Source organism: Protopterus annectens, chromosome 9.part0 (genome assembly GCF_019279795.1).
Source record: "Protopterus annectens isolate FY-2018-M chromosome 9.part0, PAN1.0, whole genome shotgun sequence".
Taxonomy (NCBI): Eukaryota; Metazoa; Chordata; order Ceratodontiformes; family Protopteridae; genus Protopterus; species Protopterus annectens.
In genome coordinates, this window is record NC_056743.1 from 1,270,373,433 (window position 1) to 1,270,398,579 (window position 25,147).

At 42.6% G+C, this 25,147-nt stretch overlaps 1 protein-coding gene across 5 annotated transcripts in view; it reads left to right on the forward strand.

The window, feature by feature from the left end:
- Window positions 1–25,147, forward strand: part of LOC122811991 (fumarylacetoacetate hydrolase domain-containing protein 2-like) — a 300,331-nt gene that overhangs the window by 42,703 nt on the left and 232,481 nt on the right. For 2 of the 5 annotated variants that reach the window (XM_044084196.1, XM_044084195.1), the window contains exons 1-2: window positions 4,678–4,864; window positions 5,625–5,701. The exons of 2 other annotated variants lie outside the window; for them this stretch is intronic. In XM_044084196.1, coding sequence (XP_043940131.1) covers window positions 5,685–5,701 — 17 coding nt within the window. In that variant the 5' untranslated portion in view covers window positions 4,678–4,864; window positions 5,625–5,684. Of the gene's footprint in view, window positions 1–4,677; window positions 4,984–5,624; window positions 5,702–25,147 lie in introns of those variants that run through there. One more of the 5 variants, XM_044084197.1, reaches the window with a different exon arrangement.

Sequence of the window (25,147 nt, forward strand, 5' to 3'; positions counted from 1 at the left end):
GAATCTGGCACTTAAGGCAGTGGAAAAACATCCAATAAAGCAGGGAAGACAGGAGGAATGGCCGCAGGTTTAGGAGATTCCATTTGCAGTAACTCATAGCATCTCTTATGGATATCTGAAACTTGGACACAGTCCCAATTAAAACAGTCACCATCATCCTAGAGAATGTATCCCCAAACAAAATTTCCTCAGAGGGATTATCAAGAGTATGAGAATCCTTGTTGTCAGACCTGTAGTGTAAAGGAGAAGGAATCTGGGCAGAATAAGCAAGGGAGTCATCATTAGAATCCACCTCAGAAGAGTGGAAGCCTCTGGGCCTTTTAGGGGAAGAAGTGGACCAAGGAGGACCAGGAACTGAAACCCCTTGAGGAGGCCGCAATGACAGTAAAGGATTAAATAACCCCTGAGTAAAAGCCTGCCACTCACTTTGTGGATCCCTAGGAGCAGAAGAAACATGGTTAGCTTTCTGTTTCTTCTTCAAAGGGACATCCATCCTGGAAACCTGAGAAGGCCCAGACTCAGGATGGCATTCCCCAACTGCAGTAGGACCCTCTTCCTGAAAGAGAAACTGCGGAACCCCATTAGACCCCTCGGAAACAGTCAACCATGGTTCCCTCTGAATGCCCAAAATGGACACCTGCAAAGCCTCATCAGACGTGCTGCCTGCCAAATCATCACCGGCCTCCAACCTAGACGAGGTAGAAGAATCTGACAAAACAACCGGGTGAGCCTCCAGGTGCATAATAACTTCAGGAGAAACACTCGGCAGAGGCTGGACAGCGAAAGATTCCAGCCTTACCTTATGCACCTTCTTCTTCCAAGACGGCTGACCCTTGGGGCAAGAAGTTCTATCCATAGTACCCACAGCAAGAAGCTTAAGTCGCTGGTTCTCAAGGTACAAAGAAAGGGAAGAAAACCTACTACGAAGAGTTTGGGGGACAAACACCCGACAAATTGAACAAGACGTATGGTTGTGAGCAGCACCAAGGCTAAAAAAAAAAAAAAACACTTATTGTGACGGTCTTTATGGGGAATCAGACTCCCACACTGCCATTTACCCTTTCTGGATGACATTAACTCCAAACAGTACTAAACAAAACAGAAAAAGTAACCAAAAACCCAACTGGGTACTTATCTGCAACTGTGAGGGCTCCAACAACAGCAGCAAGCACAGAAAAGCCAACAAACAGAAAAACGGATGTATGCAACAGACCGGCGGTTAAAACAGCGTTCGGACTGGGGGCAAAAAAGCTCTGAGGATGGTACGCCTGAACATCACCTTATGCCCTACCTTACGCAAGGAGTAAGCAGGTAACATTCTGCATACCTTAAAGCAACAGAAATCTCTTGTAAACTGACCAGACTGAGGGCCTCAAGGCAGGGGATTACATTAGTAAGGAATACTGCAGCTGTGAATATAAGGACATAAGTATGTTAAAGCAATCCAGATCAGACAGAGATAACAGCCTTCTAGTATATAATTCAATCTCACCCCCACTGCTTGGAATAAAAAAAAAAAAAAGATAAAAGTACTTCCATTAGAAAGGGGAAATGATGAAATCCAATACACTATGACAGAAAAAGACATGACCAAAAAACAAAATCACTACCACTGCAACATACCACCCATAAAAGGTGGGGAATCCCACTACATAAAAAATGTCTTCTGATAATTTTAATAACAACCCACCATGAAGCTCTAATGCAAACGTTCACATCTTGCATACACCACCCTTCAGACTCGGGGCAATAAAAATGCAGGCTAGATGCAATATATACTTCTACTTCTTTCGGCCGCTCCCATTAGGGGTCGCCACAGCGGATCATCTGTTTCCATTTCTTCCTGTCCTCTGCTTCTTGCTTTGTCACACCATATACACTAAGCCAAAAAAAAAAATCCTGATCTCCAGGAAACTGTATGGCTTATACAGGACATATATATTTTTTAAACAATGAACAAATCGGAACACACACTCCTTGGTATCCGTCTAAAATCTTTGCAGAATAAATTATTTTTCCCTATTCAGAATTTGACAGAATGACTATTTTACTTGCATATTTACTAGTTTATGTCAAGATCTTCTTTTGGCTTTTCCCAGTTAGGGGTCGCCACAGTGGAACTCCGGTCCGCTAATGATTGGCAGTAGATTTTTATGGTGCCAAGGTGCCAGCTCGACGCCCAGCCTTCGACGAGGGCACTCCCATTCACACATGTCTTTCGAACGCCACTCAACCGCGGGGAGGACATGCAAACTCCACACAGAAGGCTCTCCAGCCGAGCACCACCTATGTCAAGATATATTTGCTAAATGTATGTCTACAATATACTGAATTTTAATGAGGTGTTTGGAATTTGCAAAGCATTTCAGCTTTTTAAGTAATAGCAAGTACCAGCTCTAATGTATTTAAGTATTCCTGAAGTCAAGTTAGAAGTAACATTCCGGGGTCGTGTGGGCAGGAGGTTGCGCATTTCACATTTTGAAATTATAAACGATGGCATCCCAAGCTAAACATATTTAACAATTACAAGAAAAGTGGGCATGGTCATTCCTCTCGCTGCTGTCACTCAGGAAGAGGAAGTCCCTGGGGTGACCTTTTTATTTTTTAATCACTTAGGCCAGTGATATAATTCGATACATTAAGTTTTGCAGTCAAATTGAGCTTTCGGGCTAAGAGAACCATTGCCAAAAAAATCAAACATTAAATTTTACGAGGGACAGCTAAGAAATACACAATAGAAACTGCGCTCGTAAACTACTGTCAAGCTACTTATCAGTTTTAATTTTAGGGTTTCCACTTTTTCCAATGCCCAAAGTGGAACAATTTTTGTAGAAATGTGAAATTTTGCAGGGCAAAACCTACTCACGGCCAGTGCAAAGGACAGAAGTTCACTTTCTTTTACCAAAGTAAAAGTTTATTTTTGTAGCATTTGAGAAGCTTATGCTATTTCAAATGATATACAGCGGTAGCGTTGTCACCTCACAGCAAGAGGTTCTCCTGTTCGATTCACGGCTGGAGTGCCTTCTGTGCGGAGTCTGCATGTCCTCCCTGTGGTCGAGTGGCCTCCGAAAGACATGCGTGAATGGGCGTGCCTTCGATGAAGGTTAAGCGTCGGGCTGGCAACTCGGCACCATAAAAACAAAATCTACTGCCAATCATTAGCGGACCGGAGTTCTGCTGTGGCAACCCCTAACCGGGAAAAGGCGAAAAGACAAACATTTATGTGTTTCAGCTACAAAATAACTGTTTAAGGCGAAATTGAAGTGTATTAACCCACCACCGAGTTCGCGCAGGAATGGGCGTGCCCGCCGTGATCGACATGCCGAAGGCGGGATTAACAACAATGTGCCGTGATTGACACGCAGTGCAAATTAACAGTAAATCCGTGTCATGTAGCAGAAACAGTAGAATTAATAACGGATCATTTAATAAGCACAATAATGACATGAATGGCCTTTCCATTCAAATGTTCCACAAGCATCTTGAAAACCAAATACTGTTATGAAAGAAAATAACACATTCAAAACTAAATTGAGATATTAATTGTGGTTGACACAGCTCTTGAAATATTAGAGTTGCTCCTCAAAGTGTTACTCATTTCTTCATATATTACACCTTTGTAAAGGGGTTTAATTTTTTAATAACTGAACTAAACCTGTACAAAAGACTCTTATGTGAAATAAATGAGGGGGGAGAATATGGAGCCTTTAATAATAACTTCAATCAGGCAGCTCACGGCACAGCTACAAAATATCCTTGCCAGGATAACTTGTCTGCCTTATGCCGTTTGCACTACGACAGTGTCCTAACTACAGTCCTAAACAGCATATAGTTGGTGTCACAGAATGACTCAATATTTTGCTGTAATGTGTATGTAAGAGAATGTAGGACAGGACAGACGGCACTTTACCCTTTTTGAACCTAAACATAGTTACAAGGAATCACTCTCACAACCCTGCACATATTTTCATGGTATGTCTTGAAAGCAAATGCAAGTCATCACTAATGTCATGATCTGTCAACCTTCCCTATTTAAAGGACATCTTGATTTGACTCAAGATTTTAGCTCTCTACCTCTTAATCCATGCTAAAACTGGTGACATATGGAAAAAAAGTGATGACTTACTTTAATAATGACAATTACTTTTCACTTCAGAAAATGTATATTTCACATTCATTAATTGTGTCAATGTCTTGCGTTAATGACACTAGATTTTTGATGTTTGATTTTTAAAATAAAGTAGTGATATAGCAAGAAAAATATTTAAAAACTGCTTTATTAATGGCGGTCTAAATTACCTTGTGATTTGGTGGCATCTTTCAATCAAACGGTGGGCGGTACAGTCAAAAAGGTCATAGGCGGGGTTTGGGCGGGGCTTGCTACTGTGCATCTGGTGGGCTAATACACTTCAATTTCGCCCTGTTTAATGCAGCAACTATTAAAGAAAACGTAAGAAATATATTTCGTCTTAAAATCTCAGGACATTTGTTATTGTTTACGTTTTATTGCAGTACACAAAATGCCCAAAGTGGAAGGCGGTAACCCTAATTAATTTCATCCTCAATTCGCCAGCTTCTGTTCCCAGGCAGTACTTAATACTTTTACTGGCATTATTCGATCCCAGGTTTCAGCTCCACCTCCTCAGTTGGTACATTCCCGACGCTAACTCACGCATTCCTCCTTGCGTGTTGTTTGGATCAAGCACGAGGTTTTCTCTCGGTGTTCTTTCAGTATTGGTTTCCGGATAACAATATTGTTTCTCCACCCCTCAAGCTTTCAGTCAGTTACCGTGGCACTTTCTGACCTCATGGTCCTTAATCCCTGCCGCAAGTTTGTGACCGATACATTACATCCATCATTTCTGTATCCTCCCCTTCATTTGCGTAATCTATAACATTAGCCAAATAATTATTTCTAGTGTAGGGGCGGAAGTGAAGTTTTTGATTCACTACAGTTTTGTGACTAACATCACATGCAGTCATGTGAGTAGTTGTTTTGATTCGCAATATTTCAGACTTGGTTGTGAATCAGATGCATTTAATTTCTTATCACTGATTTTATTTACTGTACTACTGCAATTAGCTGCATGCGAGCGAAGTATAATTAAGTAGGTTATTGTTGTACGGGCACTGTACATGCGTTAAAATGCAAGCGTAGTAGGGATTTGTAACACTGGTTTGGCTGCACTTTCAGCTCAACTTTTTGTTTTCTTTATATAATTTTTAGTTGCTTTTCTAATTGAGTTTGTAATGTTTCTTTAAAGTCGGACAGTTGTAGTGGAAACTATTCTTTTTGCTGGTTTATGTTATAAATGTTTCTTTGATCCGCAGTTTTTCAAAGTACTTCACATACTTCTGTTGGTAGTTGTCTTGTGGAATTATGTTTTCCCCTGTACTACAAAACATAAAAGAAAATACTGTGTGGCTTTACTAGTAATAGCATAAGTAAGTGGATCATGTGTCACTCTGAGATGGGAACTAGCTGCTAACCCTCTGGGTAACTAGTGACTGTTATACTTTTAATGAGGATGGACTATGTTAATTACTAATTGTAAGATTTATTCTTATAAATAGCTTGGTATATAGAACAGTTGCATAGTTCATTTCCATAACTACAGTGTCAGTAAAATTTGCGTTTGAAAAAATGGGGTGGCATTGTGCGCCCAGACAAGGATGTAGCAAGCATGCTCCGTGTGTTCAAGTGAGTATATATATTTTTATGAGCATCTCTCAAAATGTATGTTTCAGTGACCACAGAGTGTTTACAACTGGTTACACTTTGGCTAGAGTTGTACAAAACATGCTAACATTCTAGGAGTACATTTTTTAAATTGTGTTTCTATAGTTAAAAGTGGCAAAAGCTGAAAGTAGAGTGCACGTTTTCAAAAACCAGAGGGGCAACTTTTTAAGAGTCGAGTGTTTTTTTTTTTTTTTTTGAAAGATAGGTGGGTGGTGAAGGCGGCAGCATTAGGCGTGGGTACAAATTGTGCAGTTCTGGCTACATCCCTTGGTCCAGAATGTATTTCTGAAGACCAGTAGAACAGGCCTACCCGTCTCTCTTTCCTGTGTTTGCAACATGCTTTAGATGTGTGTCTGAAAGATAGTAACTTCACCAAACAAAAAGTCTATTGCACTAAAGTCACTCTGCCTATCACAAGCAAAGTCCAAAAACACAATAAGGCAGAGGACTCCACGTAGAGCTGGTCAAGTCTTTTATTCAATAAAATCAGAGATAAAACCTTGTATAAGCGCTTTCAGGCTACATGCCCTTCATCAGATAACAAAGAACATCACAAAAGACCATTTTTAAAATACAAAGCAACCAATCAGTTTTCAATATTTTACCCTCCTTTTCTTCAGGATGGTTTTTAAAGGTACAACAGCATTAATACCTGGTGGCTTATCCGCCCCAAGCCTTATAATCCATCTAGTTTCTGCACATTCCGTATCATTGAATAAATCACCTCCTCTAATATTGGGAGTAATCATTTGTATTGCCATAAATAGAAATGTTTGATTAAAGTTCTCTCTTACATGTTGAGCTAGTGCATCATGTTCATTGGAGTACTTAATATCTGACATATGTTGGAATATCCTTGTCTTAAACATTGTATTGGTCTTGCCTACATAATATGATTCACAATTCTGACACACACTAAATTCTTTGTTCTGCAGTCTGCATATCCCTTATATATGTATTGTCTACCTGTCCTTGGATGTATAAATATATGTTCTTGCAGAATATATCGACATGCTCTGCACCGATAGCATGGATGTGTGCCTATCTTCCTTGTAAATGAATTACCCTTTACAGAATGCTTAGGTTCTTTACAGAGTATATCTTTCAAGTTCTTATTTTTCCTGAATACAAAATTTGGTGCAATATCTAAAATCTCCTTCAACTTCGGATCCGTGTGTAGCACCTGGCAATGATGTTTGATCATTTCACAGATGCTACCCACATCACTACTGTATGTGAGTACCATATTAGTTCTGCCTTTACCATCAACTGATATCCCCTGATGTTAAGTTGTCAATCTCGCCTTCATTCTTGCTGGATGGGTTTCGGCTCTGACTCTGCCAATACTAAAGCTCGAGAGCTATTTCCACCGGCTCGAGGCTCCCCTATATCCCACAATGCTAGGCGGTAACTACCCAGATCTCGTTTGCTGCTTAGCTGCGAGGTGCTTTCTTCTACCGGCTTTGGCAGGTTCGTAAGATTTTCTAGTCAGAAAATTAAATAACTACCCCTATCCTTTTTATTTAGTCAGTTTTATAGTACTGGGTATCCTTCTAGTTTAAATCGGGTCTTCCCTCGTTTTTATCCCCTTTTTAAGTTCTAGGCCTTTGGCCCACTTCCCTTTTTTTTCCCTTGTCATTCAGTGTGATTGAGTTTTCCTTTTAGGTTAAAGGGTGTGTCTGTTTTTTGTGTCTGTGTCTTTTTTGTGTATACAGTCACTTTTCTGGGATGTCAAAAGACTCCAAGGTCTCAGGCTTGAAGAAGTGTGACTCTGACAGACTGTCACACTTCTTGTGTATATTGCCTGGGACCTTTGCACCTGCAGGACTCCTGTGTTGTTTGCCATGCATTCAGCCCAAGAGTCCTGCAGGAACGCAAAAATAAACTTATTTTTCGAGGCTTATTAAAGCCTGAAGGCCCCCCGACCGAGTCTGCGTCGGGGAAGCCTTCAAAGACTTCCAAGCCGTCGGCTCCAGCTTCAGAGCCGTCCGCTGGGAGCATTAAGACTACTTTGACATCGGCTCCGGCTGGAGTCTATGTTTCGAAGACTCAAACCATTACCTCGGCTCCGGCTGGAGCCGAGGGTGCTAAGACTCATTCGGCTCCGATAGTTTTATCGGAGCCACCTGCTAAGAAGAGGTCGAGGTCCCCTTCCATTGGCTCCATCCACTCGGCCCTGGGATCCCCTCTACTGTCGGAGCGGAGCCACAGGTCCCATTCCTCTCGGTCCTCCAGGCTGTCCGACCATGACTTACAAAGGGTGGTGAGTAGACTTCTCAAGTCCAAGGCACTGGCCCAAATGCTGCATAGCCATACTCAACAGTCAGCGGCTATTCCCATCCCTTCTTCTGTTCCTCCTCCGACAACTTTGAGTTCGGAGCTGGGGCTCATTGGAGCCATGACTGTCGGTGCGTCGGAGCTGATACCCTCCCTATCGGCTCCGTCTGCTCAGATTTCCTCTTTGGAGGGATCTCGGTGCCGAGCTTCCCTCGTCGGCTCCGAGGGGGCGAGTGGCATCGGACCCTTGTCCGACCCCATTCTCCCTCTCGGAGCGTCGGCGCTGGTGAGTTCGGCTCCAACATCAGCCTCGGAGCCGTCCCTGTCAGTGCCTGGGGGGTCCTTGTCTCCTTGGAGCGGGGACCTTCGGCCCTGGCTGATCGGGGTGCCTTCGAGGTCATGCGGAGTGTGCTAGACCCCGTGTCTACCCCATGGTCGGCTCCATCAGCTCCTCCCTCTTCAGTGCCTGTGGTGGTTTCTACCCACCCCCTTGTACCAGACTGTAGAGAGCCAACCCCTCAGGTTTCCCCATTGGGAATATCCTCTTCTTCCGAGGCTTCTCCTGATCCGGCAGGGGAACCCCCTCAGAAGAGACAGTGCAAGAGGAAGCACATTGACTCCCCTGAGTCTATCACCTCGGACACCGACTTGGAGGAATCTGAGGGTTCCCCCCGGTCCTCCTCTGAGGATGTCTCTTTTGCTGACATCCTTGAAATCCTTAAACAGAGGGGGAACTGGCCCGCCCTTAACCCTTCAGAGGACGAGCCGGTCTACCTTGAGGCGTTTGGCTCTCGCCCTTCCACCTCCTGGGTGTCTCCTCCCTTTGACCCCCTCATGGAAGTGTTGGCAAGGAAGGCGTGGACAGCCCCTGATTCGGTGGAACCTACCCTAAGGAGGCCGTCTAAATTTATTACAGCCCCGAAAGAGAAACAGTTCTTATCTAAAGGCGTCTCTGTTGATGGCATGGTGGTGGCCGCAGCCACTAAGAAGGAATTAGCCGATCCTTCGGTACCTGTCCATCCTCCTAATAAGGAGTCTAGGACCATGGACAGGTATGGTAAGCAGATGTTTTCCTCAGCGACCTTTGCCATGCGGTCGCTGAACTACTTGTGTCACTTCACCCGTCTCCAGAGGGATTTACTCAAAGATATGGGTGATGCTATGCAGGATCCAACAGCTGAGGGGTTCCAAGACAAAATGAACTCCCAGCTGGCAACCCTAAATTCGATTGTCAACTCCTCCATGCGGCTTATCTCATATGCGGCCGATGGGGTGAATAGGGCCGCAGGCACAGGTGTAGCTTTACGACGCCACGCCTGGATGCGGCTTTGCAATTTTGCGGACCCTTTCAAGGCGTCTTTCACCAATTCCCCCTTTGATGGCTCAACGTTGTTTGGACCTCAGGTGAAGAATATATTGACTAGGTGCGAGCAGGAAGGTAAGACTCTCTCTGCCCTGGGAGTCCGTTTTTCTACCCCTTCCAGACCTTATCCCAAAGGTCGGGGGGGGGGGAATGTGGTTCCGCAAACCACAAGGAGTCTCATCTGATGTACAAAGTCGATTCCCCTCTAGAGGCAGAGGGGGGAACAACAATAGATGCCGCCCTAGGGGCAGAGGTGGTCTGCAAAACCAGGGTAGCAGAGAGACTTTCTCTGATAAACCCTTTCAGCATGCCTGAGGAGCTGCCCGGCTGTCCACCTTCGGAGGCAGTCGGGGGATGATTATGACTGTACCCAGAAGCCTGGCTTTCTCTCACTCAAGACAAATGGGTACAGTCAATTATATCCGAGGGTTACAAAATCCCCTTTATTCACATCCCATCCCAACCTAAAGGATCCCTTCCAGACGGTCCACCCAGTCTAAGGGAACAAGCAGCGTTAGAAATATCAAAGCTGCTGTCAAAAAGAGCTATCCAGCCAGTCCCAGCAGACCAGCAAGGATCCGGAATCTACTCCAAATTCTTTTTGGTACCAAAAAAGACAGGGGACTGGAGACCAATACTGGATCTCAGCATGCTAAACAAGTATGTGAAGAAAACAAAATTCCGGATGGTCATGCTACAGTCCATTCTACCCTTCTTGGGTCAGGACAATTGGATGTGCTCAATAGACCTTCAGGATGCGTACTACCATATCAAAATGCACAGACGCTCCAGGAGGTTTCTCCGCTTCAGGCTGGGAGCCAGTCACTACCAGTTCAGAGCCCTGCCCTTTGGTCTCACTACAGCCCCCGAGTGTTCACCAAATGTATGGCAGTGGTCGCGGCTCACCTGAGACGTCAAGGATTCCAGGTGTTTCCATATTTGGATGACTGGCTCCTTACCGCCACCACCAGGCGTCAACTTCTTCTATCCAGAGACTTCACCATTCAAACTTGCCAAGCTCTAGGCATTTCAGTAAATTTCGAAAAATCTGCCTTGTCGCCTTTTCAGTCTATTACCTTTATAGGCGCCACCTTAGACGCAGTTCATCTTTCTGCTAGACTGACAGAGCAAAGAGTATCAGATATCCGCAAACACGTTTACCTTCTGCTTCAATGCAACAAGATCAAAGCCAGGGTAGTTTTGAAGGTATTAGGACTCATGGCGGCTACCATTACACTTCTTCCCCTAGCTCGTTTTCACATGCGGATCCTCCAGTGGATGCTGTTTTCTCAATGGTCCTTCTAACAGCTCTCAATGTCTCACATCATTCTGCTAACCCAATCATGCAAGAATCACCTGTCTTGGTGGATGACATCACCTCAAGTTCTTCAGGGCAGACCCTTCATCCCTGCCCCCCAATCGCCACGGTGACAATGGACGCCTCCCTGATCGGGTGGGGGGGGCATTATCAGGGCAGGACAGTCCAGGGCACGTGGCAATCATTCGAGTGCCACTTGCACATAAATGTCTTAGAGATGAGAGCAGTGCTTTTAGTGTTGCAAGCCCTTCAGGACTCTCTTCCCACAGGAACTATTGCAATTCAGACGGACAACATGTCCGTAGTGTGGTACATCAACAAACAGGGTGGAACCAAGTCCTGTCCCTTATGTCAAGAGGCACTCGGAGACTTTGGCAGTGGGCGATTTCTTCTCGGCGGTTTCTGATAGCAACGCACATTCCCGGGAAGTCCAACGTGATTGCGGACAAACGTGATTGCGGACAAGTTGAGCAGGGCTATTCTCATGCCTCACGACTGGTCTCTAAAAAAAATCAGTGCTGGAAGAAATCTTTCAAAGATGGGGCCGGCCTTGCTGCGATCTTTTTGCTACTCCCCAAAACAGCAAGTGTCACGATTTCTTCACCCTCTTCCCTCTACCAGGCCAACCCACCAGAGACGCTCTAGTCCACGATTGGCCCCGGGGACTTCTGTATGCTTTCTCCCCTTTTCCACTGATCTCTCAATTAATTCAGAAAGCTATCGCCTTGAGAGTCACTATGATCCTCATTGCCCCTTACTGGCCTCGACAGATATGGTTTCCGTTCCTGCATCATTACCTCTTGGAGCAGCCTTGGCATCTGGACCCAGTGCCAGATCTTTTGACCCACCAGTCGGGCCAGCTGCACCACTCCCTCCAATCTCTCAACCTCACAGCGTGGATGTCCTTCAAGGATGCAACTGCAGTCCTGACATATGGGTTGTCCTGCCTCAGGCAGCCCTTCGGTCGGCCGGATACCAAAGTCTGGGTCCGGCGTCGGCTGATGTCGCCCTTTCCCCGACGTCAGAGCGCCTGGGGTATAAAAGCGTCAGCCGACGCCATCTTCTCCAGTCTTTCTTGCCGCGCGGCGCCCGAAGCAGAAGCAGTTCGCAAGTGCCGGTCGGCCAGCTCCTGTGTTTTCAGCTACTGAAGTCTTCAAAAAAGCTAAGTACCCCATTGGGGACCTTTTCTTGCCTCAGCCGATGCATACCTATCGGACATCTACATTTATGGTAGGTACAAAACTGTACTTTTCTCCGATTCCTACCCTAGCCAGGCTTCCTTTAATTTCTCATTCGGTCCGTAACATCCTGATAGCCTCTCACAAGTCTTCTACCAGAAGGATTTACAATAGTAAGTGGAAACGTTTTTCCTTCTGGGCAGCGTCTAAAAATATAGACCCCTTCACCGCACCTATCCAGTCTATCCTAGACTTCCTGGCAGAGCTCTTTCATTTAGGCTCTTCCTCATCTACCATTAGAGTACAATTAGCTGCTATATCTAACTTTCATGTAGGTGTCTCGGACTCCAGTATCATGTCCCATAAACTTTGCAAAGCCTTTCTAAGAGGTATATTTTTTGCTCAAGCCCCCAATCAAAGATCCCCCACCTCAGTGGGACTTGAATTTGGTCCTAGCATCCTTGATCCCCCCCCCCTTCGAACCTGCGGCTTCATGCCCTCTCAAGTTGCTCTCATGGAAAACCCTTTTTCTAGTAGCCATAACATCAGCTAGAAGGGTATCTGAACTTCATGCTGTTTGCAGTAGTCCTCCGTACTTAGTTTTCCATAAAGACAGGGTGTCCCTCTGGACTAATCCGTCCTTCTTGCCTAAGGTTTCCTCTGAGGCAAATCTAAACCAGACTATCGATCTCCCTGTCTTCTTCCCTGATTATTCCAACAGGTCGGAACAAAAGTTACATTTTCTAGATGTTCATCGCCAACTTCGATATTATTTAGACAGGACTAAACAGTTCAGGAAATCTGACCAGCTCTTCCTGTCTTATGCGGAAGGGAAAATGGGCCTTCCAGTTTCTAAAGTGTCCCTTTCGAGATGGCTTACCTCTATAATTACCTTCATCTATGAAATCAGACATCAAAAGCTGCCTTCAAGACCTAGAGCTCATTCAACCAGGACATTAGCTACATCTGTAGCTTTTCAGGACAGGCTACCAATAGATTCCATCTGTGCAGCAGCCACATGGGCTTCACCTCATACCTTTATCTCGCATTACAAATTGGATATGGCCTCCAGAAACCGTGCCAACTTTGGTTCCACTGTTCTCAAGAGTCTGTTCCGATAAGCCACCCGGGGTAAGGTGCTAGGGACGCCGTCCCATCCAGCAAGAATGAAGGCGAGATTGACAACTTAACATTGAGAAGTTATGTACCTACCATAACGTTCCATGTTAGTTGTCTTCTTCTCGCCTTCTTTCTTGCGTCCCACCCTCCTTCCCCCCAGCCTGGACAGACCGATAGGAATTTTTGGGATCTTCCATTGGGGCTTCCTTCCCACATGTTCTACCACCTCTATTCTCCCTTTTTCTGTTTGTGGTAGCTTACATACAGGTTTATATAGACGTGTTTTTTTTTTCTCTTTTCCATCCTATGGAGACTAGAACTGCTATGGTTTTAGCTATCAAACGAGATCTGAGTAGTTACCGCCTAGCATTGTGGGATATAGGGGAGCCTCAAGCCAGTGGAAATAGCTCTCGAGCTTTAGTATTGGCCGAGTCGGAGCCGAGGATCGGCTCCGAACCCATCCAGCAAGAAAGAAGGCGAGAAGAAGACAACTAATATGGAACGTTATGGTAGGTACATAACTTCTCATTGTTCATTATTAGCTGTTGTCCCACCCACTCTGTTAAGCCAAGGTCTAGTGGTGTTATTACGTTTGATCTTACTACTACTTATTAAGGATTCTAACTTATCACGCTTGTAGCCCCTCAGCATTAAATTATTCTGATAGTTATCCACCTCTTCATGGAATTTAACATCCTCACTGCATAGTCTTGAAATCCTACATACTTGCCCTTTGACTATATTGTCAAAGGTGTGTTGTGGGTGCATGCTGTCAAAAGGTTGGAAACTGTTACGCCAGCAGGTTTTTCTATATAGCGATGTCATTAAGCCACCTCCATCTCGGCTAGTTAGTCGTACATCTAAAAAGTCTAAAGTTAATTCAGAATAGTTGACAGAGAATCTAAAAAATTCAGAACTCCCTTCTAAATAAGCTATAAAAGCTTTCAGTTCTTCTGTACCATCCCATAAAAAGAAAATATCGTCAACAAAATGTACGTAAAACCGTAGATTGTTGGTCCATGCATGTGTAACTTCAAATATGGTGTTATCCTCCCAGTATGCCAACACTAGTTTGGCATATGAGTTCGCACATGGTGTGCCCATGGCAACACCCTGTTGTTGTCTATAGTAATCTCCCTGACATGTGAAAATATTATATTCCAGGACAATATTCAAGAGCTTACTAATTCTTTGAATAGTGTCCATATTAAATTGTGTTTTATTACTTAATATGCTCTCTATCGCTTGAATACCATATTTATTATCAGTCACTGTAAAAAGATTATTTACATCCAGTGTGACAAACATAAATTTCTTATCATCCACCTTAGTTAAATGCTGTGACAAGGATGGAACAAACTGTGCTGTATCTTTCAATATTCTTGGGTAAAGACCTAATATAGGTTTTAAAGCACATTCAACCCAAATGGATATATTTTCATTGACCCATCCCCTTCCTGAAACAACTGAAAGCTTTTATAGCTTATTTAGAAGGGAGTTCTGAATTTTTTTAGGTTCTCTGTCAACTATTCTGAATTAACTTTAGACTTTTTAGATGTACGACCAATTAGCCGAGATGGAGGTGGCTTGATGATATCGCTATATAGAAAAACCTGCTGGCGTAACAGTTTGCTACTCTTTGACAGCATGCACCCACGACACACCTTTGACAATATAGTCAAAGGGCAAGTATGTAGGATTTCAAGACTATACAGTGAGGATGTTAAATTCCATGAAGAGGTGGATAAACTTCAGAATAATTTAATGCTGAGGGGCTACAAGCGTGATAAGTTAGAATCCTTAATAAGAAGTAGTAAGATCAAATGTAATAACACCGCTAGACCTTGGCTTAACAGATTGGGTGGAACAACAGCTAATAATGAACAACAGGGGATATCATTTGATGGTAAAGGCAGAACTAATATGGTACTCACATATAGTAGTGATGTGGGTAGCATCTGTGAAATTATCAAACATCATTGGCAGGTGCTACACACAGATCCGAAGTTGAAGGAGATTTTAGATATTGCACCAAATTTTGTATTCAGGAAAAATAAGAACTTGAAAAGATATACTCTGTAAAGAACCTAATCATTCTGTAAAGGGTAATTCATTTACAAGGAAGATAGGCACACATCCATGCCATCAGTGTAGAGCATGTCGATATATTCTGCAAGAACATATATTTATACATCCAAGGACAGGTAGACAATACATATATAAGGGATATGCAGACTGCAGAACAAATAATTTAGTGCATATAGCTGTGTGTCAGAATTGTGAATCCTATTATGTGGGTAAGACCAATACAATGTTTAAGACAAGGATATTCCAACATATGTCAGATATTAAGCACTCCAATGAACATAATGCACTAGCTCAACATGTAAGAGAGAACTTGAATCATACATTTCTATTTATGGCAATACAAATGATTATTCCCAATGTTAGAGGAGGTGATTTATTCAATGATACGGAATGTGCAGAAACTAATAAGGTTTGAGGCGGATAAGCCACCAGGTATTAATGCTGTTGTACCTTTAAAACCCTTCCTGAAGAAAAGGAGGGTAAAATATTGAAAGCTGATTGGTTGCTTTGTATTTTAAAAATGGTCTTTTGTGATGTTGTTTGTTATCTGATGAAGGGCATGTAGCCTGAAAGCGCTTATACAAGGTTTTATCTCTGATTTTATTGAATAAAAGACTTGACCAGCTCTACGTGGAGTCCTCTGCCTTATTGTGTTTTTGGAAAGATAGTAACTTGCTACTGGTGAACTTTCACTGAGCTGAGACAATTACAAAATATTTTGCACCTGTTTATTTCCATTTGCAATTGGTCATGGCACATTAAGCTGTAATAGTAATAGTAGTAATTACCAAAGGTTTCATTAACCCTTTTCCTTTTGGGATGCAAAACAAAAAAAATCAAGTTTCTTCATTAGATTCAAGACACACAGTTCATAAATTACTGACAATGTCATGTGAAAATCGATCAATATATTTATTTGCAACAAATGGAATATGCACCAAAACAAATTGCAGTTATGTAGTACTGTGGCATTGTTTGTTTATTGCTCTTTCTATGTTTCATTAATTTCTTTAGATAAGTAAACATCTTTGGTCTGTGTGTTATTGTATCTAGAATATGGTAATTTTTATGAATTTATGACAATGTCCTGTATCTTCTACTTCATATTATACTTAAACTTTGTATTTCTTCAAGATGAGCTGAACATTATAAATATTTTTGAGCAGATGTTTGAAAAGACATGATGTCACTGAATACTGCTGTGGATTGTACTTGCTATGAGAGTAAGCACTCTGGCAGTTTTCCTCATCTACTTAGTGCAGTGAGTATCTGACATTGGGTTTATCCCTTTTTATTTTTCTCACCTATGCTAAAGTATATTTACTAAAATTATGTCTTCATGATCCAGGGATGTTATCGTTCTTCTTTACTTTTTCCTTATAAGGTCCATTTTAGAATGTAATGCTTCATTTTTCATGTATCTGTCCAATCACATGCCCTGGGATTCAGTAAACTCTGTGTAGGCTTCATGCAAAGCCTACACAGAGTTTACATGTGTCCGCTGTGAGAAGCAGCACTCATTCCATATTCATAGTGCGCACCACGTTTAAATGTAAATAAGTGAGGTTTCATGGTTGGCAGCAGTGTTGCCAGCCAGGAAACCGTGTAAGCGAACACAGATAGCAGTCCTGTTTAAGTCAGAGCACTGAAGGTCCGAGGTTTTGCACAGCGAGGTTTTGCACAGAATCCCACAATGATCACCAGAGCATAACCGATACTTCTCTGTCTCTTAATGCAAGACATCTGGACAAAGGCCAATGTAATGGGGGGCAATGACCCAGAAATAAAGACATATTTGCTCTTTAAAAATGTGCTAGAATATCCAGGAGGTTTTGTTAAGGTACATGTTCTGTTTGATTATTGAGTTACATCAGTCCTGAGATCATCCCAGTGATATGGCAAAATAAACACAGATTTGATAAGGAACACGCCAAAAGATATAAAGGAAAAAATCTGGACATTCTGTGAAAAGCTGGACAGTTTAGAAGTATTAAGTATATGGTCCAAACACAGTACAGGACAGTGTATCTACAGTGCAGATTATTGTGAAATCTCATTCCTTGCATTCTGTACTGGAGCTGTGTAAATGATCTGTAAGGTACATGGATTTCCATGTAAAATAAACATTCCGGGGAAGTCTGTGTATTGAATAGGGACACAGATGAATTGTAGGAATGAACACAGGGAAAGAGGACAGGTGAAACAACGTAATGTTCAACAGATGGGCCATGTCAATGGAAGACAGTTGTAGCAGCAACACCAATCACATATCAGTATGGTACAGTAAAAGACCGCACAGTGAAAATGTGTTATGTGATTATCACACAAGGTGGCATAACAATGGGGAGGATGTCTGTGTGAGATGAGCATCCTTACATAAACAATGCAGAGGACATCCATCAGAGATGTTCTCTACAATTGGGGTAGGGTGCATTTTGTGAAGCTGTGCAAACTGATTTGCCTGAATAGGAGTGTAATCTCAGCAGAGGTCTCCAGCAAGTGAGACACAGGTGAAGGCTCATGGACAACATTAGAAGAAGCATGCACAATCATGGACAATATCAGAATAATACCACCAGTAATCCCATGTCTCTGACATAACATATGTGATTTACAATGATCAGAGAGGATTCTGCACAAGCACATTTGTACAGCTATTATGACATATCTGCACTGTGAGGGTAATCGCACATACTGTCGTGACACTGTAACATCTTCTGGAGGTGTTAGGAGAGACTGTGCTATACCTGTATGTGACATTATGATCCGTACAGGCTAGTTGACTGGTGTGCATGGAATATATATGTGGCACAAGCCACACTGTCAGAAATGTGACCCATGCCATTAATGTTGTCGAACAGCTATGCATGTACTGTGTTCATCACCGGAACAGGTATTACAAATACATCTGGTGTAACACCTTGATGGGGTTTCTGCAGCATCAGACAATAATGTTTATGCTACAAAAAGGATACCTAGGTGTGGCCAATAAGATGTGTGACAGCTCACTATGCCAGTTGTGGTACAGTTCAATTACACATCACTGGAGGATGTGTAGTGAGATACATGAAGAAGGGTGCATTGTACTCAGTTATTGGTGTGATGAAGGCTGTGAACTATGGAGGTATTATGGCCTGTTATGTGGATGTCCTTCACATACTCAGTAGCTGTGTCACATACAAGGGAGTAGTCAGAACAGTGGCCACATGCTGGTGTACATTTCACATAACATCTACCTCAGAACACAGGTCACATACAGTGGCTATAAAACGTGTACACACCCCTGTTAAAATTCCAGGTTTTGTGTGACATAAAAAATGAGACCACAATAAATCATTTCAAAACTTTTCCCACCTTTAATGTGACCTATAACCTATACAATTCAATTGAAAAACAAATAAATCTGTTGGGGGAAAAAATATAACAAATACAAAAACATACAATAAGCTGGTTGCACAAGTGTGCACACCCTTAAATTAATACTTTGTTGATAGCACCTTTTGATTTAATTACACCATTCAGTTTTCTTGGGTAGGAGTCTATCAGCATGGCACATCTTGACTTGGCAATATTTGCTCACTCTTGCAAAAGCACTCCAAATCTGTCAGATTGTGAGGGCATCTTTTGTGCACGGCCCTCTTCAGGTCACCTCACAGATTTTGTATTGGATTTAGGTCTGAGCACTGGCTGGGCCATTTCAAAACTTTTAATTTTCTTCTGGTGAAGCCATTCTTTTGTTGATTTGGATGTATGCTTGCGGTCATTGTCATGTTGAAAGGTGAAATTCCTCTTCATCTTCAGCTTTCTAGCAGACGCCAGAAGGTCTTGTGCCAAAAGTGACTGGTATTTGGAACTGTTCATAATTCCCTCCACCTTGACTAAAGCCCCAGTTCCAGCTGAAGAAAAGCAACCCCAAAGCAAGATACTGCCACCACCACCATGTTTCACCATGGGGATGGTGTTCTTTTGGTGATGCAAAGTGTTGTTTTTGTGCCAAACATACCTTTTGGAATTGTGGCCAAAAAGTTCAACTTTGGTCTCATCAGACCTTAATATATTTTCCCACATGCTTTTGGGAGACTTGATGTATTGTTTTGCAAATTTTAGATGGGCCTGAATGTTTTTCTGTGTAAGAAAAGGCTTCCATCTTGCAACACTACCCCATAGCCCAGACATATGGAGAACACAGGAGATTGTTGTCACATTTAGTATACAACCAGTACTTGCCAGAAATTCCTGCTGCTCCTTCAGTGTTGCTGTAGGTCTCTTGACAGCCTCCCTGACCAGTTTTCGTCTTGTCTTTTCATCAATTTTGGAGAGACATCCAGTTCTTTGCAGCATCACTTTTGTACCATATTTTCTCCACTTTTTGATGACTGTCTTCACTGTGTTCCATGGTATAGTCAATGCTGTGGAAATTTTTTTTGTACCCTTCTGACTGATATCTTTCAACATTGAGATCCCTTTGATGCTTTGTAAGCTCTCTGTCAACCATGTCTTTTGCTGTAGCAGGCAACTGAGTAAATGTCAGGAAAATCTTACTAGGACAGCTGAACTTTATTTTGGGTTAATCAGTCTCTTTATTTGATGCAGGTGTGTACCCAAGAAGATCTGTATTATACTAATGTCACAGTTGGAATCAATAATTGCACACAATCTGTAGTCCTTCAGACAGCTGTTTGGACATAGGATGTGTACGTTATATTTGATGTCTGTGGCATAAATAATGGACAGGAAAGGGCCTAGCAGACAGCCGTGATCACTGGACCTGAGATATACTTGAGTTCACAAGTTTCAATATATTTCCATGCCATTTATGTGATACAGTGGTCTCCCACTTGGGGATGTATGTGTTTATGGCCACATCAGACAATGTTGAGTGAATACCTCAGTGTGGATTTGTGTCAAATGCCTTGGGCTTGTCAAATTCAAGAGGATGATAGTGCTGTCGTCATGCATGCTCTTCACTGCTTTGAGGGTAACGGATGTAACAGACAAGATGTAGCATTAACAACTTGCACAGGTCTGTTGTACACCGCTAGAATATTACTAGTGTCCATTTAGTAAAAGGTCCATGATGACATTGTTGGTCTAACTCATAGATGTGGAGAGTCAGGATGTGTCTACACATGCATGCATAGATTGCTCTCCCCCAGCTGACATGGATGCATGTAGATGTACACCCTTCTAGAGAAACATAGTCTGTGTGGAGGTTGTGTTGAAGTATGTATTCAATCGTATCAGGAAGGTTTATGTGTTCATGCAATTGGTATCTGTGATGTTATCACAGCCCATTGATTCTGTGTAATAGGCCTGGGTGAAGGTAAGACGGTATTATGGTCTGATGAGACCAAGGTTGACTTTTTGGCCACAATTGCAAAAGGTATGTTTGGTGCAAAAACAACACCAACACTTTGCATCACCAAAAGAACACCATCCTCACGGTGAAGCATGGTGGTGGCAGTATCATGCTTTGGGGTTGCTTTTCTTCAGCTGGAACTGGGGCTTTAGTTAAGGTGGAGGGAATTATGAATAGTTCCAGATACCAGTCACTTTTGGCCCAAAACCATCAGGTGTCTGCTAGAAAGCTGAAGAGGAATTTCACCTTTCAACATGACAATGACCCCAAGCATACATCCAAATTAACAAAAGAATGACTTCACCATAGGTTCATAGGTTAGTACTAAGCTAACTGCCCTTGTGAGCCATTTTAAGCCTAGCCAATTATCCCTTGTGAGACTCAAACCCTGCACCTTATGTTTGTAAGGCAAACACATTAACCATTAGGCCACCCTACCAGAATAAAATTAAAGTTTTGGAATGGCCCAGCCAGAGCCCAGACCTAAATCCAATAGAAAATCTGTGGAGTGACCTGAAGAGGGCTGTGCACAAGAGATGCCCTCACAATCTGACAGATTTGGAGTACTTTTGCAAGGAACAGAGGGTAAATATTGCCAAGTCAAGATGTGCCATGCTGCTAGACTCCTACTCAAGAAGACTGAATGCTGTAATTAAATCAAAATGTGCTTCAACAAAGTATTAGTTTTAAGGGTGTGAGCATTTATCTAACCAGCTTATTGTACATTTTTATTTTTTATATATATTTTTCCCCTAACAGATTTGTTTTTCAATTGAATTGTGCAGGTTATAGGTCACATTAAAGGTGGGAAAAGTTTTGAAATTATTTATTGTGGTCTCATGTTTTTGTATCCCAAAAACCTGGTATTTTAACAGAGGTGTGTACATTTATTATATCCACTGTAGGTATGTCTGGGTCAGGTAAATTGGATAGGTGAGGAAGCATATGCAAACATGCAAGACAAGAGAAAGGGATGGTGATGGACACAACAGGTTTGGGGACACCATAATTGGGGTGAGGGTGGGAACAGCCTGGGTCCATGGCCATCAGGTTTGGAGACAGTGAGAATCGAGCCCTCACCCACTCAACTGTCATCACTGTCCCCTTACTGTGCTGGCAGCTGGACTGCTTGAAGTCTTGTCCTGTGGACCATGAGGGAGAGCAGCATCTTCATCTGGCATAGGCATACATCAGTGGTGTGGTGCATGACCCTATACACCATCCCTGAGATCTCCATGCGGGTGGTGAAATCACCACCTCTGCCACTGCTCCCAGTAGGTACAGCTGCACCAGGATGTGGAGCAGTACTTCGTGAGGGTACAGGTAGTGCAGAGGCAGCAGAAGCAGTGCTGCCAGGTTGGCTCCCAGACCTGCTGGGCATCAGTGCTGGAGTCGATGGAGCTGGGGCAGGATGATCCACTGGGGCTGGCCTACGTTGCTGTGCTGTGTAACCTTTAGTGATGTGGTACACGTGGGTGACATAGATACATTTTGATAACACACAATAGAAAAAAAAAAAGAGAGAGATAAGGGTTGTGATGACAGAAAAAGTGCATTAGTACCATCATATTCTACATACAATGCATTAACACAATTATACACCTTTTTATCAGAAGTATTATATTTAAGTATACATCCTAACAGATGCACACTATACTATAGATTGCCGAAAGTAATCCTAGAAATGTACATATATTGCACATATGCATGTTCCAGTTATACAGATTACAGTTTACAGCAGGGCATTTTTGCCACTTTTATAGATTTTTTTTTAATTTAATGTAAATGTTATTGAAAAAATAACAGTATTGTATGGTTTGGAATCATGGTATTTGAACCCACAGCCTCTGACTTCAGTCTGATATTGGACTCTTACAGATGGTTTGTGCTATAGAATAATGCATGCATACTTGCTTTTACAGTTGGGATATGCGTGCTGAATTTGTTACAGTTGTATAAAAGAGCAAAAAAGCTGTCTAAATTTTAGAGCTAAAGTAACATTTCTCTTCTGCTGCATACATACCACTTGCTTCCCTAAAATAACATTTATCTTCTACTGCATACATACCACTTGCTTCCCTCAGTCTCCCAAATCGTGCAACATGAGCCTGCTGATTGAACTCGCATTCATTGGGAGCTGGGGAAAGAACAGAAGAGCATTATGCATGCCAGTCTTGCCAGTGTTTAGCTTTCTAAGTCTTCAAGTACTTGTATTGTCATACTTGCACTGCTGTGAGATGTCCAGTCTCAAACTCATGCAGCCAACAGTTAAGAGTATCCCTATTCCTTCCTGTGTTGGTCATTGAAATTATGCCTACATTGCTGTCCAGTGCGTGGGATACCAGTGGCACTGGATACAGCCTAGGCCAAACTTTTCCACACCTCAGACTTGTACTGGGAGCGAGAATAGTCCACCTGCAAAAGACTTTGGCTGTGGTGGTTTACCCTGAATCCAATAAATATCCTGGACACCCTACCTCTGTGCCATAAATTTGGAGTCGTCCTGTCCAATCCCAGCCATGTCTACCAGTCGAACTAGAGTAATGAAAACTGATGCTTCCCTGACATTTCCATTTATCGCATTTACTGGTATTATGCAAACCTGAGCAATGATGGTAACCGACTTTACTCGATGTTAAGGCGAGCACAGCAGTGCCAAGCAGGAAGGAATTAAATAAGTGAAACTGGAAGGTTAATCTGACACTTGGCCTTAGTTTGAGGGGTGTCCACTGTTGTAGCCTGGAAATTTATATTGGAAATTAGAAGGTAACTCTTAGATGAGTTAAGTTTGCCAAAATGCTGGGAGCATAAATGTAATGACCGGACATATTTTTTTATCTTTATACACTGAGGAAATTTCATTTTTTTACAGTGTGGGATTCAAACCTAGGCATAAGGGACAAAACATTTTCTTCTACAGTGTTGATTTTCCATCTTTGCCACAGAATAAGTGCTGCTCAGACATAGGAATCATATATAAATACAGGTGACAGTTTGAGCTGTTACACGTGTGTGTGTGTGTGTGTGTGTGTGTGTGTGTGTGTGTGTGTCTGTGAGACCTGACAAGGTTATTAGATATAGCTCCAGTTGTGTATGTGTCTTGGGTAATTGTGAAGGTCATGCAAGTCCAGATTGCAGAATTATAGTTATAGAATATAGTAGACAGTATATCCTCAGTCAAAAATTTGAAAACACAATAATGTTGTCTCTTCCCTCATACATAAAATTTATGTCATCTCCATTATCTAAAGAGTTACAAGTGAGAGTGAATATAATGGGAAGTAGAACAACAGTAAAAGTGTATGGAATATCCTGTATTAGAACCCAGGAACATGTGTATGGCAGTCTTACACTTATACCTGTTGCCACAAAAATGTTGAAATAACACTAGTTTGTTTTTTAGTTCATTGCTATAAATTTTACTGTCACAACAGTAAAAAGGTTACCCACCCTGTACTAGAACCCAGGACCATCTTTACTCCAGCCCTACACGTACACTTGCTGCCACAAGACTAGTTACATGACATTCCCTAATTTCCTAATCGTTCTTAAGGTGTCTGTGTTAATTGCTGTGCAGTGCCTCTTAGCATGTTGTGTGGTGCCCAGCAGAATTAATCGAATGTATCCAGTTTCAGTTATTGGCTGTCTGAGTCCTGTCTGCAGGTGTCCAATGGTAGCAGCTCCTGGGGAACCTTGCTAATCACCATGCAACATCCCTAAGCACAGTTGCATTATGAAATACAGACATTGCAACAATGTATTGTTTTTGCCCTTTTACAGCAGCAGATCATTGCAGGTGTTCTGTCTGGTTCCTGGGTGGGCAACTAGTCTAATTTGTGCACTGCCAAACTTGCCAAACCTGACATTCACTTTCTCCAATTCCCGTGTTTGAGCTAAGCTACTCATCACACAAACAATGGCCCCCAAATAGCAAAAATAAATAAGGAAACATAAGCAATCTATGACATACACACTGCAGAATGTTAGTACTCATGATAAATTTCTACCTTTTGCTTAACGTCTTCCAGGACCATCTGGCATACAGAGAATACCATCCTCTGCAGATGGTAAGCCAAACCTTTTTATGTCAGTACTGATGAGCAATTTGAAGAAATATTTTAGTGTGTTGAGTGAACTGTTGTGTATATTGCTGTTCTCTCTAATAGTGGCAGCACTGTTGTTTGTTCTCATACATTGGACTGTAGTAGTGTAGGTATTAATTGTTCCTGTGTCTGTTGCTTATTGTCACAAGGAATCCTGACAGTAGAAGTGTGGGAAGTCTACCATCTGATGTCAGAGTATCAGCAGACTCCAATGATGGTGGCTAAACCGAGGCACAGTCAGGAGATACAAAGGTTGAATCTGACACTGAGGTTGACATACAGCCATCCCCTGAAATTCTATCAGACACAGCCAGTAGGCCTTTTTCTACCCATTCCAGTGTGCCCACAGATACTGGACAGGAGGAGGGTGAGATAGTCAGTCGGGGAAGTATGGTTACTGCACTTCATTGTCTGTTGACTGTGACCATAGCCAAAGTGTGGGCGAGGTGCTATGCAGGAGGATTGTTAGGGATGCTTAGAGGAGGCCTGCTGTCCATCTTCCACATGATCAGGTGTCTCTTCCCATGTCACTCAATGTATGTTTAGGACCGTCATGGAGGCATAGCCATGTTAGCATAGGTGCTCCAGAGTTGTAGATGCGG